Source organism: Wasmannia auropunctata, unplaced genomic scaffold (assembly GCF_000956235.1).
Source record: "Wasmannia auropunctata unplaced genomic scaffold, wasmannia.A_1.0 LD335163.1, whole genome shotgun sequence".
Taxonomy (NCBI): domain Eukaryota; kingdom Metazoa; phylum Arthropoda; class Insecta; order Hymenoptera; family Formicidae; genus Wasmannia; species Wasmannia auropunctata.
This window is the reverse complement of record NW_012027727.1, coordinates 140,779-158,384: the sequence shown is the minus strand read 5'-3', so window position 1 is coordinate 158,384 and position 17,606 is coordinate 140,779. Positions and strand designations below refer to the sequence as shown.

At 32.3% G+C, this 17,606-nt stretch overlaps 3 protein-coding genes across 6 annotated transcripts; all 3 read left to right on the top strand.

The window, feature by feature from the left end:
* Positions 1 to 850: 850 nt before the first annotated feature.
* Positions 851 to 4,262, top strand: LOC105457681 (60S ribosomal protein L4). Its single transcript, XM_011702498.1, has 8 exons — positions 851 to 958; positions 1,677 to 1,854; positions 1,987 to 2,232; positions 2,457 to 2,581; positions 2,951 to 3,049; positions 3,281 to 3,552; positions 3,710 to 3,869; positions 4,012 to 4,262. The coding sequence occupies exons 1-8, from the start codon at positions 956 to 958 to the stop codon at positions 4,177 to 4,179; spliced, it is 1,251 nt and encodes a 416-aa protein (XP_011700800.1). The 5' UTR covers positions 851 to 955; the 3' UTR covers positions 4,180 to 4,262.
* A 569-nt stretch (positions 4,263 to 4,831) lies between these two features.
* LOC105457679 (hybrid signal transduction histidine kinase B-like) lies at positions 4,832 to 11,670 on the top strand. 2 transcript variants are annotated; one of them, XM_011702496.1, is made up of 10 exons: positions 4,832 to 5,067; positions 5,520 to 5,784; positions 6,066 to 6,253; positions 6,528 to 6,617; positions 6,849 to 6,921; positions 10,309 to 10,371; positions 10,638 to 10,769; positions 10,985 to 11,138; positions 11,312 to 11,492; positions 11,565 to 11,670. In XM_011702496.1, exons 2-10 carry the CDS (start codon positions 5,528 to 5,530, stop codon positions 11,612 to 11,614), a joined length of 1,188 nt encoding a protein of 395 aa, XP_011700798.1. In that variant the 5' UTR covers positions 4,832 to 5,067; positions 5,520 to 5,527; the 3' UTR covers positions 11,615 to 11,670. The 2 variants fall into 2 exon arrangements, with proteins under 2 accessions (XP_011700798.1, XP_011700799.1); XM_011702497.1 differs by lacking the exons at positions 4,832 to 5,067; positions 5,520 to 5,784 and adding an exon at positions 8,467 to 8,491 and having other exon boundaries at positions 6,163 to 6,617.
* Positions 11,671 to 12,532: 862 nt separating this feature from the next.
* On the top strand, positions 12,533 to 17,564 carry LOC105457674. 3 transcript variants are annotated; one of them, XM_011702482.1, is made up of 8 exons: positions 12,533 to 12,837; positions 13,048 to 13,316; positions 13,618 to 14,090; positions 14,218 to 14,845; positions 15,210 to 15,330; positions 16,360 to 16,473; positions 16,686 to 16,774; positions 16,945 to 17,564. In XM_011702482.1, exons 1-8 carry the CDS (start codon positions 12,718 to 12,720, stop codon positions 17,120 to 17,122), a joined length of 1,992 nt encoding a protein of 663 aa, XP_011700784.1. In that variant the 5' UTR covers positions 12,533 to 12,717; the 3' UTR covers positions 17,123 to 17,564. The 3 variants fall into 3 exon arrangements, with proteins under 3 accessions (XP_011700784.1, XP_011700783.1, XP_011700782.1); XM_011702481.1 differs by having other exon boundaries at positions 15,192 to 15,330; XM_011702480.1 differs by having other exon boundaries at positions 15,186 to 15,330.
* The last annotated feature ends 42 nt before the right edge of the window (positions 17,565 to 17,606 follow it).

Below are 17,606 nucleotides of genomic sequence, written 5' to 3'. Positions count from 1 at the left end.
TATTTTGAACATTAATTTAACTACGAGATTAAGATTAAAAATGCAACCAGAGAATTTTTCTTACTCAAATAGTAGTTTTTTTTACATAAATGTTAAATTATATATATTTATTAAATGAATAAATATATAGTCTACTGACTGTTTACATAGATGACACTTTTACAATAGTTTACGTTGTTTACACGTAAACGTAGAGTATTATATTTTACGCGTAGATGCACACTGGTTTTAATAATTATATTCAGTTGGACAAAACACCGACACGGGAAGAGTCGGAGTGAAAACACACTACGACCAGAGAGATGCTTCTCTCTGCTACGACTCTTCCCGATAAAAATTCGAAGAGTGTCGGATTGATGAACAAAATTGTAAAGCGACGTGCGTCGATTTTATATAGATTTCGGAGTTATATAAATTGGCCAATTTTATAAATTGTCAAATTGAATATAAAATATCGGAAGTTTTTAACAGTTTCTTGTAGCGACTTCGGACGGAGCGGGTTTGATCGCTCTGAACGCGATTAATGACGTCACATGCTCTTTTTTAGATTTCTGATTGGACGAGGAGAGCATGTGACGTTATTAATCGCTCCCGGAGCGATCAAACCCGTATCGTCCGAAAACGCTATTAAATAATTTTTTTCTTATCCTAAAAATCTTATCCTTATAAACGTCATCACACGTAAAAAAATTTTAGCCATAATCATAAGGCCGTAAGCAATATATCGATCAATCCATAATAGCGTATATGCATATAGCCATATTTCCTCTCGTTCGGATTTCCAATTCCCGATTGGTGGGTCCCGACGCGCATCCGCGTTGCGCATCTCATCCCACCATGCCACACCTGTTTCCGCTCTACACGATCCTTTCTACCCGTGACCAGACGAGCCGTGCGAACGCGGTCTGGTTAGGTTTAACGTCTGATGCGTGAAAAATAATAGGAAGGACACGAGATGGTAAGGAACTCGATCTCCTGCGTGCGAGCGTACGTCGCGGTTTTCCCTCCCCGTCGATTCCGCGCGATCGTCCGCTTAATCTCATCGGGGAAGGTTCGCGGCCGTTCCCGACTGTCGCTCCCAACCCTCTCCGATGCACCCATCTGTAGCACCTTCCCTGCGGAACGTTATTCGAATCCAGTTTATCACATCGTGCCCCGAGAACTGAGACAAAGTTTTTCGCGTTATCGCGATAACGAGGATACGAGGGCACGAGCATCCGGAGTCAGAGGCGCGTGTCCACGTTCCTCGGTAGCATGTGCACGTGTCGAGGCAACATGTCCGGTAGGGATCCGCCATTGCGATGGCTGTCGCGTGTGTGGAGCACGAACACGCGGTATACGTGACTCCGTTGAATAATGACCCGATAAAAATTGTGTACTACGAACGTGGAGGCAATTTTGACGAGGAGAAATTTCAATGCCATGGACAAAAACGATTTTTCTCCTTCCGATCGCAGCAATATGTCACATTCTCTTGTGGCTGTGTGCTGTACATACAACAGTGCAGAGATTGAAATCTGAATTTCTAAGAATCTCTCTTAAAGACATTTAACAATAAATAGTATCCAAAAATTGTTAGGTAAAAGACAAGAAATATTCACTATTCATAGGAGCAAATCTCACTAATATATTGATTTGTCATTATTATTGCAACATGTATTCTTTTTTTTTTTTAGTCGTTATCAACGGCGAGACCACTTGTTACGGTCTACAGCGATAAGAATGAGGCATCGGGTGACACAATTTCCCTGCCGTCTGTCTTCAAGGCACCGATTCGTCCCGACATTGTGAATGACGTGCACCAGCTGATCTCTACGAACCGCAGACAACCGTACTGCGTTTCTAAAGAGGCTGGTAAATATTGAAGTCTTGGTTTTATTAATTTCGTATACATGATAATTATCATTACATTGACAATTATCATATCTGAATAGCATAACTAATAAATGTGCAGAAAGCTAACATTGTGGTCTCTGTTTCTCACAGGTCATCAAACCTCTGCGGAATCATGGGGTACTGGACGTGCCGTGGCCCGTATACCTCGTGTACGCGGCGGCGGTACTCACCGTTCCGGGCAGGGTGCCTTCGGTAACATGTGCCGAGGCGGGCGCATGTTTGCTCCTACCAAGCCGTGGCGACGTTGGCATCATCGTGTCAATGTCAATCAGAAACGTTATGCTCTCGTTTCTGCCATCGCCGCCTCTGGTGTCCCTGCACTCGTGCAATCTAAAGGTACACATCTTTTATATAGATAGCATTTTTTTTATTAACGGAAACGAAATTTCTGTGGAATTTTATCTATAAAAATTTTTTTGAGAGAAACATTTCAGTTTATATTGCAGTTTTTCAATAATTCGAAAGAATCGTAGAAAATTATAGTCCTCTAATTGTATATTCTGATATATTCAAAAATAATTGAATGATAAATTGTAATATATTTTTGTATTTTTACACAGGACACTTGATCCAGGAGGTCCCGGAATTTCCGCTGGTGGTTTCCGATAAGATTCAAGAATACACGAAAACTAAGCAGGCCGTCATCTTTTTGAGACGCATCAAGGCTTGGAATGATATCCAAAAGGTTTTAGTTTTTTTTAGTCTTAAAGATCCGTATCATCTTGCGTCGTGTTGCACCATTAAATGTCCGCATCTTTGCTAAGCAAAATTTAGCTCGGATGCTCCTAATAGGTGCTAGAAAAATATGGTATTCAGGCGTTCTTTACTAGTCGATTTGCGTTCACTAGCAAGGGGTATGAATCACCAAACAATTTTCTTCGTATTTTTATGAGTACTTGAATGGACTAATATTTTTTTAAATATCTTAAAATTCTAACTTCTTATAAAAGCAATTCGTTAATCAAGTCCACATGAGTGCTCCTTGATTTAAATTCAATTGGGTTTTTTTTTAATTTGAAGCAAATTTAAATTATTTTATTTATTTTTTTATTAGGTGTATAAATCTCAACGTTTTCGTGCTGGTAAAGGTAAAATGCGAAATCGCCGACGCATTCAGCGACGTGGACCACTGATTGTATATGGCAATGATCAGGTGAGCAGTTTTTTCTCAAAGTACATTGTTTGACACACACACACACACACACACACACACACACACACACACACACACACACACACTTCAATTTGTAAACACAAATCAATTATATTTGAATTAAAATAAATTTTACTCGCGCTCGAACGCGAATTCAATTGTTAGATTTTTATAATTCTGTAGGAATTATAGAACAGATTGCTATATAAATCACATTATAATGATCTTTAGGGCATCCGTAAAGCATTCCGTAATATCCCCGGCGTCTCTCTGATGAACATCAACAAGATGAATCTGCTGAAGTTGGCACCTGGTGGCCACGTTGGACGCTTCGTAATCTGGACGAAGTCCGCTTTTGAGCAGTTGGACGCCCTTTACGGAACCTGGCGTAAAGAGTCACAGCTTAAGAAAGGATATAACTTGCCGTTCCCTAAAATGGCCAACACGGATCTGTCCAGACTTCTGAAGTCCGAGGAAATCCGCAAAGTCTTGAGAGCTCCTAGGTAATTTATAGGCGAAGACATGATCTTACGCATCACGATCACAATTAAATTTGTAGATATATTTTTTAAAATTTGATAACGTACTACTTTGAGGAGCCTATTCTATCTTATCATTCATAATAAATAACATGATACATTTTATTTGATGCACTTGCAGGAAGAAGGTGGTGCGTAGAGTTAAGAAACTGAACCCGTTGACCAACACGCGGGCTATGCTGCGTCTCAATCCGTATGCCGCAGTCCTGAAACGCGCCGCCATCCTGACCGCGCAGAAGCGCCAGCGCGAGAGAACAGTTCTTCTCGCTAAGAAACGAGGCGTAAGTGCAACTCCGTCGTTTAATTTATTACATACAGCTTAGATTAGTAAATTATGCGATAATAGTTGAAGAGGAATTGCAAAATGTAATGACAATTTGTATTCGAAATTTTGACTTATCGCGCGATTTCGTAATATTGCAGGTGGAATTGCGGAAGAAATCGCGAACGGCGAGGACCATCGCGCTTCTGACGAGAAGGAAAAAGCAGCTGGCTCAGCACAAGAAGAGCGTGAAGAAGACCCCGAAAGTTAAAGCTGACAAAGATACTACGAAAACCGCTGCCCCTGCCAAGCAGCCAACTAAAAAGTAAACAACAAGCGATTACCAACAATCGACACTGTTGTTGACTCATAATTTTTATCTCTGTCTTAAATAAATGGCGGAAAATTATAACTGTTGTCTTCAAATATTTTAATCTTTATTTAATACTTTAGCTGTGTTCGGAAACGTCATCCGAGTTTCTCCCTGTATATTATTTTATCCTTGTTCAATATTCGGTGAACAAGAAGTGTCAAGAAAAATAAAATAATACACGAGGGCACTCGAACGTTTCCGAATACAGCCTTTGTTAATCTCACAAAAAATCTATGCTTAATAAGTCATGTTTATTATCAATGATATAAGACGCGTTCAATATCAGCGTTTACAACATCCAGAATGATACTAACCATTTGATTGACATTAAAACCCAGCCGAAATAGATTTAATTTTGTGTTATTTTCTATTTTGTATTCAATTTTAAATTTTATCCGATGATTTTCGCAGTTATCGTTGGAAATTTTTAAGGTTCACTTATCTCGATAAAATATTTTTTTTGGTAATTTATTTTTAAAAACGGTTTACATGTCAAGGTGATCGGTCAAGTTTCGCGCATTTTCGAGCTAACGAAGGGTGACATTGGGCAGGTACGAAAACTGAAATTAAGGGCTGCGTGTTGCTATGCGTAAACTCGTCCTAGCTACGAGCAGGGTGGAAAAGCCAGTCGAGCCGCGCGCGCAACTGCGCGCGATTAGTCGAATCACGTGGCGTCGGATGCATTGTGACTGATGCACTCAATCTTCAGTTTGCTCCATAGTCCATTGTTAGCTGCATTGGAAGTTGGAGCACGCGGCGTTTTACTGGTTTGCGTCTGTTTATGTCCAGAAAAAGGAGACGAAGCGTTTTCGTTTGAGATCATTACGTTCTTTACGGAGTGGGGGTAAGATTATTAGTATAAAACAATATTATATTTTTATCACGGATATAATAGTTAATATCTTTGAAAAAAAGAATTGTATGCATGCTATACATAAATTCCGCTTCCAACTAGGTTAAGCTCTACAGCCTCGTCATTCTGCGTGTTAAGATAATATTAAGATAAAAACATCTACGTTTTACGAATTTCGTATTTTCATTTGAACATATTCTGTTATAAATATTGTATAACCGTTATAAAATATTTTGTCAGCGTACGCGTGTATACGTGTATTCCATTTTATTTAATATTTTTGCATACAAAATGACGAGAATTTATGCGAAAGATATTTAACTTAAAAAAAAAACTAAAAGAAAAAATCCGTATTACTAGGAAAAAGCAAGATCACTTTATTAATTCTATTTATTTCTTTTACTAAACCGTACTGCTATATTAATGTGTAATGTTATTTGTAGCGGTAACAATGGATGAATCTCGCAGAACATGGGAATCGACATTGGAAGAGAAAGAGCAAGAAAGATTGAAGTTAAAAAGAAAGGAGTGGCGTATCCAACAAGAACGTGAGAAAAAGCACGAGGAACGAAAGTTAAAAATGATTGAAGAGTACGAAAGGAAACGAGCTGAAGTAATCAATAGCAAGCTAAAGTCTCTACGGCGAAGCAAGAGCGCTAGTCCTCAACGAAGAGAAACTAGTTTCCCTGACTACGAGCATTCCAAAGAGTACATAATACATAAGAAATTTTGAATTTACAGAATAAACATTAATAATTAGACAAAATGAAATATGTTTGAATTAGTTGAAAGTATTGCAAAAAAGTGTCAAATCTATAATTCATAAATATGAGTAGTATCAGGAGTATAATATAAAATTATATAGTAATGTTATAAATGCAACTTGCAATATAAACTTAACTTCAATGATTTTCTTAAATTTATTTTGTTCTTAATTTTTTTATATGAGGAATGTTTTTTTTTTAATTGATGTACTGTTTTTAAAATAGTTTTAAACGGAGAGCATCAGTAATATTTAATGGTCCAAAAGGTATAATTGACAAGAAAAAACTGCATGAAAACAAGGTAACTATTTGCAATAAAGAGAGCAGTCTTCCAACAAAGGATCAGAGTACGTCAGTAAAGATTGAACGGGACATTATAAATCCAGATGATATAATTCTTCCTCGAAGACAAAGTAAAGTATTATATTAGCCTTGTGATACTTCTATAACTGTTTAATGTTTCAAATCATGTAATGGTGGAAAAAATTTTATAATACTATATTAATATAATATAATAAAATTAAATATTCCTTCAATTTATTTTAAAATTAAATATTTTCAACATACTGAAGAGTTGGAATTTCAACATAATGAAGAATTGCAATTTTATCTTAATGAAGAGTTGTGTAATATCGTAATATGCATAATCTGCCCAATGAACTAATTGAAAAAAATGATTAATTATAGATGAAGGTAAATGCCCAATATTCAAAAGAAATGAAATAAAAGAAACTGAAGAGATACGGATAATTAAATTCTCAGAAAATGAGCAATTGGGTATTTATATTACTTATTTTTTAAATACTTTATTCAATGTATTTATTTAGTATAATTATATAGTATTACTATTTTTACATGTAACATATGGTTTTTTAAAACAATTTAACATTTTTTATATATCTGTAAAATGAAATAAAGTTATTTATCTGGATTAAATTATAAAATGTAAATCAAATGTGACAACTGAGAAGATGTTAAAAGAACATGTTTGGGCTATTTTAATTTCAGAAGAACAGCAGTCAACAAGTAGGAAGAACGCTTCTACGTGCAAAAGTCCTGATGATGATAAAATTCTACATTGGTATGTATTGAATTATTACTTATTTATATACATTATATTATTTATCTAAATAACACACATATATTGTGTACACTACACAGTGCCCACCAAAAGTTCTAGGACATTTAAATAACTTCTGAATGGTTCGAGGACTGAAATTTATAGGTATATGGAATCATAAAATAAATAAATCTATTATTCAATTTCAAAAAGGTGTTTACACCTTAACATCCTACACTTACTTTAACACCTCCCGGAAGAGGTAGGGAGAAGGGAGCCGGCTTAAATGGCATATGCCATTTAAAATTTTCTGGCTTCCCTTTCATCCTGCCCCCAGGGATGTTAAAGTGAGTATTTTCAAAGTTGAATGATAGATTTTATGATCTCATTATACCTTTATAAATTTCAATTCTATATCTTGAACCATTTAGAAATTATTTAGGTGTCCTGGAATTGTTAGTGGATATATATTATACAATGTTATATGAATATACTGTATATATTATACAGTATATACATATAAATATATGATATATTATATAATTATTGAGTATTGTTTATCCATATATACATACGTCATGATATTATCATATGTATATGTATATAAAAATTTCAATATATTGGATTCTCGAAGCTCACTTCACAAAAAAATATTTTTCAAGTTTCAATTAAATTTATATGGATAATATACAGAGTGTGAAAAAAAATTTGGAACTTCTGAATAACTCAGGAAATATAAGTTTTATAGAAAAATGTTTAAGACAAAAATTGTAGAGTTTAAAAAGATGTATTTGCTGATCTTTATTGGTTCTCTTTATTGGATCTCTATTGGTTTAATCTTGGGTGGCATCGCCAAAATTATAACAAGGTCACCTTGAATTTTTTTAATGGAATCTCCCCATTTTTATTGCATATTCTTGTAGTTTATCTCGAGAGCTTTCCATATACAAAATTATAAAATTACATAGATGTCTACATTAAGTATTGCTTATACACACTTTGCTAAAGAGCAGTCCTAGGAGCTATCCTAGAATAAATGGATCATATTTTTTCATATTTGTTTATTCATTCATTTTTTATACTATCTTATATATTCAAATAGAATCTTTATTACTTGTAGCCAAAGAAGAAACTTGGTTTACACTTTTTTTATATCATTTTTTATATTATTCACATATATCCATTTATTCTTCGTAATTTTGACATTTACACTCCAAACGATTTATCTATCTATATTCTCTTGCTTACTATATCTTTTTATCTCAAAATCCTATTTCAGACTTCCCGTCTTAAGTTTTTTTACTTTTCTTAACAATCTAAGTCCTCTCCTCGTCCGTATGTCCTATATAATTTACAATCCTACTTTCCCGTTCTTAGTTACTATCTTATATATTTAATTTTTACTTATCAAATTCTCTATAGCGTTTATATAGTATCTATCAGAGAAAATTCTTATAAATGAATGAATAAACGAACAATTTTGTATAGACTGAATGTAATGTCGAATTCTTTGAACAACTATTATCAGATTGTAAAATTTATTTTTAACTTTTGGAAATTACGAAGGAATAACGGACCTCACAAAGTACTGGTAAGAAGAAAAAATATATTAATTAAGAGAAGTAATATATATTATAACCTTCTTTTGTATGTATTATTTTTGTTTTAAGTGGTATTCTACAAGGGTGAGTCAAAAATTATTCGCACTTTTGTTTCCACAATTTTGTTCCATAAAAGTAGGGGTTCAACAAGTATATCATTTTTCTACATTGTCTCCTTGCTTTTCAATGCACATGGTCCAGTGGTTCACAAGCTTCTGTATTTCCTCCAGGAAGAAGTTTTTGGTCGCGCAGCCATTTATGCACCGCTTCCTGTACCTGGATTCTGTAACTCTTAACGAAAATTCGATATCGTTATATCGTCGTTGCGCAGCTTTTTTACTATATAAAATATAAAATATCTGCGCAACGACAGTATAACGATACCGACACGTTATCCCTATCACTTCATTATGAGTACCCAGGAAGTGATGCATAAATGGCTACGCGACTAACAAAAAACCTTCCTGGAGGGAATACAGAAGCTTGTGGACCGCTGGACCAAGCATTGAAAAGCAAGGAGACTATGTAGAAAAATGATATACTTGTTGAACCCCTACTTTTATGGGAAAAAATTGGGGAAACAAAAGTGCGAATAATTTTTGACTCACTCTTGTGTTATTAAAATTTTTTAAAATCTTTATTTTAAATATTATTTTAAAAAATATCAATGTAAATACATTAATCAGAACAAAGTTAAAAGATTTTTTTTTTTTGAAATGTACATATGTTCCAGATATTTTGAGTTTTAAATACTTAATTGTTTTGATGCATAATTATTTTCTATAAGTATCTATGTGAACATAGTATAATTTTTTTTTAATATGACATTTGAATCTCTATAAAATCTTTTTAAAAAATAATCTTTTTTTGGTATTATGTTTTTATAATGTTTACAAACTATTGAATATTGCGTTTTACGTGTTTACACATTTAAGAGATAATGATAATAATTTGTATTCTTGAACATAAATTATCATTACTATATGTTATAAATTTTAACAATTAAAAAAAACATCTTAACAATTAAAAAATATCTTATAAGTATGTATACTAAATATCTTTTTCGAAACAGTATAAATGTTTACTTGAATAATTTCTTTTTTTTAATATTTTTTATTAATTTAATATCTTTATTATAAAATTTGCAGCAATATGTTCCTGATTGACCGAAAATAATTTTGTGAAAAATTTATGAGAACAGGTAAACTTTGCAGAACAGGTAAGAAAATGTTCTATATCTATTGTAAAAAGAATCATGATATAAAAATATAAAAATAAAAAAATAAACAAATGTAGAAAAAAAGTGTATTTTGCAATTATTATTAGAAAATAATCAACTTTTTTTTTAACTAGTGGATATAAAGTTGGTTGTTAAAATACATTCTACATTTTCGAAAACATTCAAATATATTTTTTTAACATAAATCTTATAAATGTACAGTTTTTTATTATGTCCAAAATAGATCTTAAAAATTATTTTTATGGTCATTAAACGTAATTATATATGAATCTATAAAAAAAACATATATATATATATATTTATATATATTTGAATATAATGTTTTTGAAAGAATATTGTAGAATGCTGTCGCTAGTTTAAAAAAAAATTTGATTATACAAAATAATGAATTATTTTAATATAAATTTTGGTAACTTTAATCTTTTTATTTTAAATTAGATATGTATATATCGTAAATATAAACTTTATCAAGTTATTTTTCGATAAGTATTTTATTAAATATTTAAACAATAATATTGTAATATTAATTTATTATGTTGCTAATAATATATTAACACACTGATCTAGTTCGCAAGTGAAGTCATTTACACATCGAGATAATCGAACAGATGATAGACACAATCCCAACAGGTTAGTTACAATTTATTCATTAATAAGAAATCAATAAATTACTAAATGATAAGCGATAATTCTAAATTTTTACAATAAGTACTATTGATATGAAATTTTATTATTATTTTTTTAATCTTGATTTTTAAAAAACTTTAGGATTAATCTGTTATAAGTGAAAAATTATAAGAATCTTAGCAGTTTTAATAGATTTTTTTATTTCACATGAATAATGAATGTGCATATTATACATAAATAAAATTAGAAATACTTATTTTATGTTCCAGAAGGCGACGTAGTCCGATAAGAGACAACGATGAGAAAGATAGGGGTAGAAACGAAAGAAGAAACAAAAGTTCGTTACATCACAATAGCCGTAGCGTATCTTTCTTTAGGGATCAATCAAGATCTCGTTACAGGTACAAAATAAAACCCAATAATTCAAATATAAAGAAAATTTGAATTCAGAAAGAAATTCCAATAAATATTGTATATTTTGTTTAGAATCATATTAGCGATTTATGGATTTGTACGTTTGTTATATGAATGCAAATTTTTCTATGTATTATAATGAAGTTATAATTTAATATGTACATTTTTATAACGAATATAAAAAAATGTTCCTTCTTTTTAGAAGTAGAAGTCTTTCGCTGACCAATGAACGAGCTAGAGAAAAAAGAGTGGATAATTACAAAAATAGAGTTTCATCTAGAAAAAATTATTCTGACGCATCACGCGAGTTAGATGCGAATTGTGCATCTTCATTCATGGACTACAACGCCTACATGGTAAGTGCAGCTAAACTTTGATGTCCAGAAAAGAAAATTGATTAGCACTTTTGTTTCAATCAGGATTGAAAAGGAACAAAATATATAGGATTAGACAGTTATCTGAAGTAATATTGTGTGACTTATCATATTTTGGGAGGAACCGCATTTTTACAAACTGATGTTTGTCTCAGCGTTTATCTGGACCAATGCCGATGCCGATGCCGATGCCGATACCGATGCCGATGCCGACGCCGATGTCGATGCCGATGTTTAGAGGACAGGCACCACCTGTGCTTGTGCCTATCTTCCCGAGAACATTCCCTACGTCATTTCCGCCGATGAATATATATCGGTGGCAACGACCTCCTCCTAGTAAGTTTGACATCGCATAATTAATACATGTGCAGAGTGATACAATGCACTGATACAATCCTTTTATTTTAGGATTTGTCAACAGCAAAGGAATTAGACCCAATAATCGATACAATAGCTGAGAAATTTAATTTTAATGATTTTTTAGTAATATTTTTTTAATACGCGCATCTTTAATTATTGAAAATATGTTTTATTTAAGATAACAATATGGGTGCAATTGACAACTTTTATTTGTAAATGAAACGCTTTTACTTTTATTTATGCGTTTTTGCGCGAAATACTATCGTGTCTCTTGATGTAGATTTTTACGAAATGGATGATCATTTATTTTACCTTCTTTTATTCATATTAACTATTCAATTGTCCAATCAATTTTTTAGAAAAATAAGGTATAGACGCGCGCGCGCACGCACGCGCGCGCGCACACACACACACACACACACACACATACCGTTTTCACAGAGATATGTATCATCCCAACTGAGAATTTTATAATAATAAAATAAATGGAATATTTTATATGTAAACATAGTAAATATTGTAATAATAAATAATTAAAATATAGATGAAACAACTCATCGTTTTCACTTCACTCACAAATCAATTAATTTTCGTATAAAATTGAAGGTTGAAATTGAAGCAATTGAAGATCTGCTGATTATGATAGTTAATCGCTCTTATATGGCGCCATGCATTATAAATAATGATATAGTAATAATATAATTTTTAAGATTTTATTTTGTGGCAATCAGTACTTGCGGAGTAGAAATTCTAAAAATTTTCACAATTTATGAAATTTTAATTAACATCACTTCCTTATTCGTTATATTCTTTTAATATTTTATCGATTTTTAAGAGTTACAATTTTCACGATTCGCGAACTTTTAATTTTAAAATTCTAAGAACTATTGAAGTTTTACTTTGTCACTTTATTCTCTGATATGTTACCATTTATATTTTTAAGAATTTGATTTTTAATTGCGGTTTGCAAAGTATCGATAATCGGTAAATTTATCAAACGTCGATCACGACTGTCAACGTCAAAACATTCCAAGCGTAGCGAGTGCAAGCGAGTTAGGTAAACAATAAAGCAATAAACAACATACGTCATACAGTGTCCGCATGTTCAACAGAGATACAATCTTACGAAAACGAAGTTCTGTCTAGATAAAGATTATACCGATTATACGTGACAATCACGCGTTAAATCGCAAGAAACGAGATGAGAGGTATATTGATATTCGACCATCTGAACGATGTGTTGTTTGTAAAATGCAATAAAAAATTTGCCAGCCATATCCTGAAGCTGGCGAAAATGCAGGGATTGCTCGGTGACGATAAGGTAATTGATAACTTTGAGATTACCTAATAGTGACATAAGGATCAATTTTGTGAAGTTTATAACCTCTTAGAACTGTACAGTTATTTTCCCGAATATTTAGAAGAAAGAGTACAAAAAAATTATTCCAATGTAACAACAACTATTTGTACAAGGCAATAGATCAATGTTAAATCATTGATGAGTAACAATAAGTACTTCTCTCTCTTGTAGGATACTACAGATTTGGAAAATTCTATACCGAGTCCCAACATCATAATGCAGTTATTTTCACCCATACTCACGTCACAACATGTGATGGCCTCGCAGTTCGGAAATTCCTATACCTCTATGAAGTTCCAGGATGGGACCAACATGGTGTTTGACGAGTACATTGGCTATACCTTCATGTATATTGCTTCGAAAGAGGTAGAACTCATGAGACGTACGCTGGGAGTATGCGTATCCATTGTACGGCATGTGTGTGGTCCAGACATTGCAATGTTAGTATGTAGCTAATAGATTAGTTTGATAGAGTATAATATAATAGATAAATAACAAAAAAACTATATATATATACATTTTTTGTTATTTAGAATATACTTAATATAATAGAGTTTACAATATAATTTTTAAAAATCTATAAGATTATAGATTTAAGATAAATCAACAAATAAGCTCTACTTGATAAGGACTGTATAGTGTTTAATCGTATATTGTGACAAGACAGTGATTGTTAATAAAATAGTTACGATAATAATTACAGCTATTTAATTAATCGCTTTGCTTTGATCTTCTTTATAGATTAAAGACCAATTGGCAGAAGATGTGTCTAGTGTCTTCTCTGTTGGATGCGTGGTCTAATCTAAGAAACAGCGAACAAAGCATGTTGACAGAAGCAGTGGAACAGTTGTCCGTGAATGCAGAAGTAGCGTCGTCGGTCCTCAAGGTACTCCACGACGCCTGCGACAAGCTGAAGAATTCACAGCCTGAATTTAGCAATCTGCATTTGCTGCTCCTAGTGGGCTCCAAATTTCTGTCCTTGTACTCTAGCAAAAACGCTCATGATCTGTGCGCTTCGGACATCCTGTTGATGATCCTGCTATGCTGGGTGGTGAATAAAAAGCGAATGCACGATCAGTCGGAAAGCCATGATGATTGCGGTGACAGTGATATCTTATTGCCGGAGAGCAGCGCTTTGAAAAGCGACGAAACAAAATTAAGCTTCGGAGCTAAGCTGACCGCTCCTACTTCAGAGGACATTACGGATCTCTTTAGTAGGTTTTTCAGCGTAGTTTTTGGTAACGAATATCTATATACCTTTGTGTGGCATAACTGAAAATTATTAGAATTAAGGACGAACTCCTAACTAAATAGATTATAATAATTCTTTATTTGTTGTAGGAGGTTCCAGAGAATCTTCTGTGAACGAAGGACTCTCATCCTTAACTGACGATGATCTCTACAGCCAATCGCTTCTCCTCGGCTGCCAGCATAATTATACAGCTAATGCAGTTCACATCTTCGAGTTGTCAGATTCCATTAATTTAATAGCAATCGTCGAAGCCACGAATCTTTCCATTTCTTCAGGATTATGTGACAGTTTCCATTATTTAAATTTGATAAACAATCTGCAGTCTCAACGAGACATTGATGAGTTGAAACCGGCCTTCGAGAACCTCGATATAGCAATTAAAAAGATGCTGGAGGGAATTAAGAAGAATCGTTCTAACGTCGGAAATGATGTCGATATGTGCCAGAAGAGGTTACAGACCAAATGGGATTTTATTCGGAAAAAATACAACGATCTTCTACGCTCCAGAGATCCTGAAGTGGTTCTGCAGATCGAAGCCAATATTTCTGGCTTCGTCGAGACACTGAAAGAATTATTGCGTTTAACCTGTTTTGATAGGAATTTCTTGAAGCAAGGAATTGATGTTCTGACAACGGTTGGCAGACTCGTGAGGCAGAAGCTGAACGATTTCAGTGACTTCCTGAAAGTCAAAGCTCTGAAAAACTTTACGCTAGGATCATATCCTTTTTTAAAGCTTGAAGAGGCATGATTTCTCCCCTGACTTTTTTCCTCTCTGAATAGTTTTTAAAATGTCTTAGAATTTTTATTCTTCAAATCTCGTTATTTAATTTTTAATATTATTTATGAAACTTATATTTTTAATAAAATATGAAGACATTGTTTGTTATAACGGGAGAAGAATAGATATTTAACATACAAAATTTTAATTATACATATTTTTTTCTTTAGAAAAATTTATATTCTTTTTTTAGACATTATCTAAAAGTTTTTTAAATTAGCACATCGCACATGCAACTTTTTTATTTCGTATGTCTCCTTAATGTTATCGAGTTTCCACAAGAACTTCCCTAACTATCAACAAATATCTTGAGGAGTTTCCAGGTTTAGTGCATTTCATCTACATCGACAGGAATACGCATAGACTCGTGGCACCTACACTGGATTTCACGAGCATGGAAACGCTCGCTCTCACAATGAAAAAGGTGGGTTCTATAGAGACAACATTAGTTATCTTAAAATTATTTTAAGTAAATTTGTTAAATTTAATTATATGGTATAACACTGTATTAATAACACTGTAACACTAGTAAAAAATTATCTTTTTAAAAAAGGGCGCTAAGAGTACGCGCTTTTCAAAGATAAAACTGTTCTATTTATTTAATGTCAATATTTAAATTTTTAATAATTAAAATTTTTAATAATTGTTTTATTTTACAACTGCTATATCAAAATTTAATCTTTCTACATAGACAAAAAAATCGGTATTTATATTTGTCGGTACTTTAGGTACTCAGGAATTTAAAAATTTTAATTATGATTGTAAATGGACAATTTATAGGGAATAGTAAAATAAAGAACTTTTATTTTACATCACTAAGTTGTCCACTAGGTTGACAATGACTACAGCATTTTTTCATATTCAATTTATATTTTTTAACTATATCTTTGAAAAACTAATTTCTTGATTTAAAATAATTTTATATTCATTATATATTTTTTGAAATATCTTTCAAAAAAACTTTCCTTGATGGATCTAAAGTAAAAAAAATGTAGTATGACAATTAACATGACTAAAAGAATCATACTATTTATCTAAAATTCTCATAGCTTATGTAGTTCTTCTATCTATTACTAGATGGCCAAATAGAGAAAAGTTTTCTCGTATTTAAAATTCCACATATTTCTCTATATATATAGCGTACGTTCATCATGTAACATATAATAAGCAATACTCAATATTACTATTTTTTGAGAGCAAAGTTTTTTTGAAAAACATGAATTTATTTTAAAAAACAGTTATAGTGAGCCTGAAATGGATCCGTTCAGCCGTTGTCGAGATAATCTCGAGTGCTCGTGACTCGCCGGCTGCATAAAGAGACACGGTCCGGTCTGGCGCTTTCTCTTTAGCGCCACGACATGTGTCTCGTGAGTCGTGACACATGCAGTGAAAAATCCTGATGTAACTGCAAATAGAATAAGTTTATATAGAAGTATTTTTTGTTTTTGTGTAGATCTGGAACATGGTTGAGCAAAGTAGAATGCATTTACAAGAGGGTCATCTATCAGTTATGTGGAAGGACACTACATTCAATTACTCCTACTTTTTATGGTTCGAGGATAATTCCGTATGTATGCAATTTTAATATATTTTTAATATATTTAAATATATTAGTGTATAAAAATAAAATATTAACAGATCTTATCTGTTACTCTATATATTTTTTATGGAGTTTAATAAAAAATTAAATTTTACATTGCAAGATACTATATTTCATGAAATATCATATATAATATAAAAAATAAATATTTATATTATAATCTCTTTTCATATTTGCAGGGATGTTCACCACCGAAATGTAAAGTCTACCTTAACTATGTTATGAAAAATTTCCCGATACCGGGCATACTTTGCGGAGATTATTACAGGTTATATTTTAAACTATGTTCTTTAATTAAACATTTTTTTGTCTCTTAATCTACAATTAAAAAATACAAAATTATATTTAATTATCAAAAAGATCTTACAATAATAAAAATGAAATATAGTTATATAATGTTACGAAAGATTCTAAAATATCTCATTTTTTCATATGCAGAAAATTAACTGAGACGTGTTTTCCAAAACTCTCGCCGAGCAAAGTCCGAATCTATGAACTATACTGTGTACACTTAGGATTGACGACGTCGACATGCGTCCTGGAACATTCCCGCAGACTGGCAGCCACCATCTGGGAAGTCACCGGGGTGCCAAACAATCTTGCGGATATATTCTAAAATTGCATTCCCTCGAGTACAAAATTTCAATTGTTTAATTTTGATTGTCTAGATTTTATGAATTTCGATATTTCTCGAATTTCAATGTTGAACTTCCATCTTTAATTTTAAATTCTCTAAGTATCTTTTAAGGTATTTGAATTTCTGTGATATTTAGATTCCTAGACTCTTCCTTACATTTTTATTTAAATCGTCGCTTTTCATAATATTAGTTTTCTTTCTTTCTCTTATTGGCTGCAGGCCAAGTCGTAAAACTGTTTTCTTCAAAGTTACGAAACACTTTCAGAGAAATGTACAATTCCAATTGCGACATTTCAAAAATTTAATATTTCCATATTAATCAATATGAAATAAGAGATGTCAATAACAATAACGGGGAAACTTATTTATTTTGCTTAGTCTTATCTTAAGGTTAGATATATCCCTGTTTGCAGTCGAAGAATTAACTCTGTCTCTTATACACATCTCTGAGCGGGCTGGCAAG

Excerpts from the sequence above, each read along its gene's own strand:
- LOC105457681 (XM_011702498.1), top strand. Across the intron at positions 2,233-2,456 it reads TGCACTCGTGCAATCTAAAG|GACACTTGATCCAGGAGGTC; the intron begins GTACACATCTTT and ends ATTTTTACACAG. Across the intron at positions 3,553-3,709 it reads AAAGTCTTGAGAGCTCCTAG|GAAGAAGGTGGTGCGTAGAG; the intron begins GTAATTTATAGG and ends ATGCACTTGCAG.
- LOC105457679 (XM_011702496.1), top strand. The coding sequence starts at position 5,528 with ATGGATGAATCTCGCAGAACATGGGAATCGACATTGGAAGAGAAAGAG. Across the intron at positions 10,372-10,637 it reads GATAGACACAATCCCAACAG|AAGGCGACGTAGTCCGATAA; the intron begins GTTAGTTACAAT and ends TTTATGTTCCAG. Across the intron at positions 11,493-11,564 it reads GTGGCAACGACCTCCTCCTA|GATTTGTCAACAGCAAAGGA; the intron begins GTAAGTTTGACA and ends CTTTTATTTTAG.
- LOC105457674 (XM_011702480.1), top strand. The coding sequence starts at position 12,718 with ATGAGAGGTATATTGATATTCGACCATCTGAACGATGTGTTGTTTGTA. Across the intron at positions 13,317-13,617 it reads TGTGGTCCAGACATTGCAAT|ATTAAAGACCAATTGGCAGA; the intron begins GTTAGTATGTAG and ends TCTTCTTTATAG. Across the intron at positions 14,091-14,217 it reads GGACATTACGGATCTCTTTA|GAGGTTCCAGAGAATCTTCT; the intron begins GTAGGTTTTTCA and ends TATTTGTTGTAG.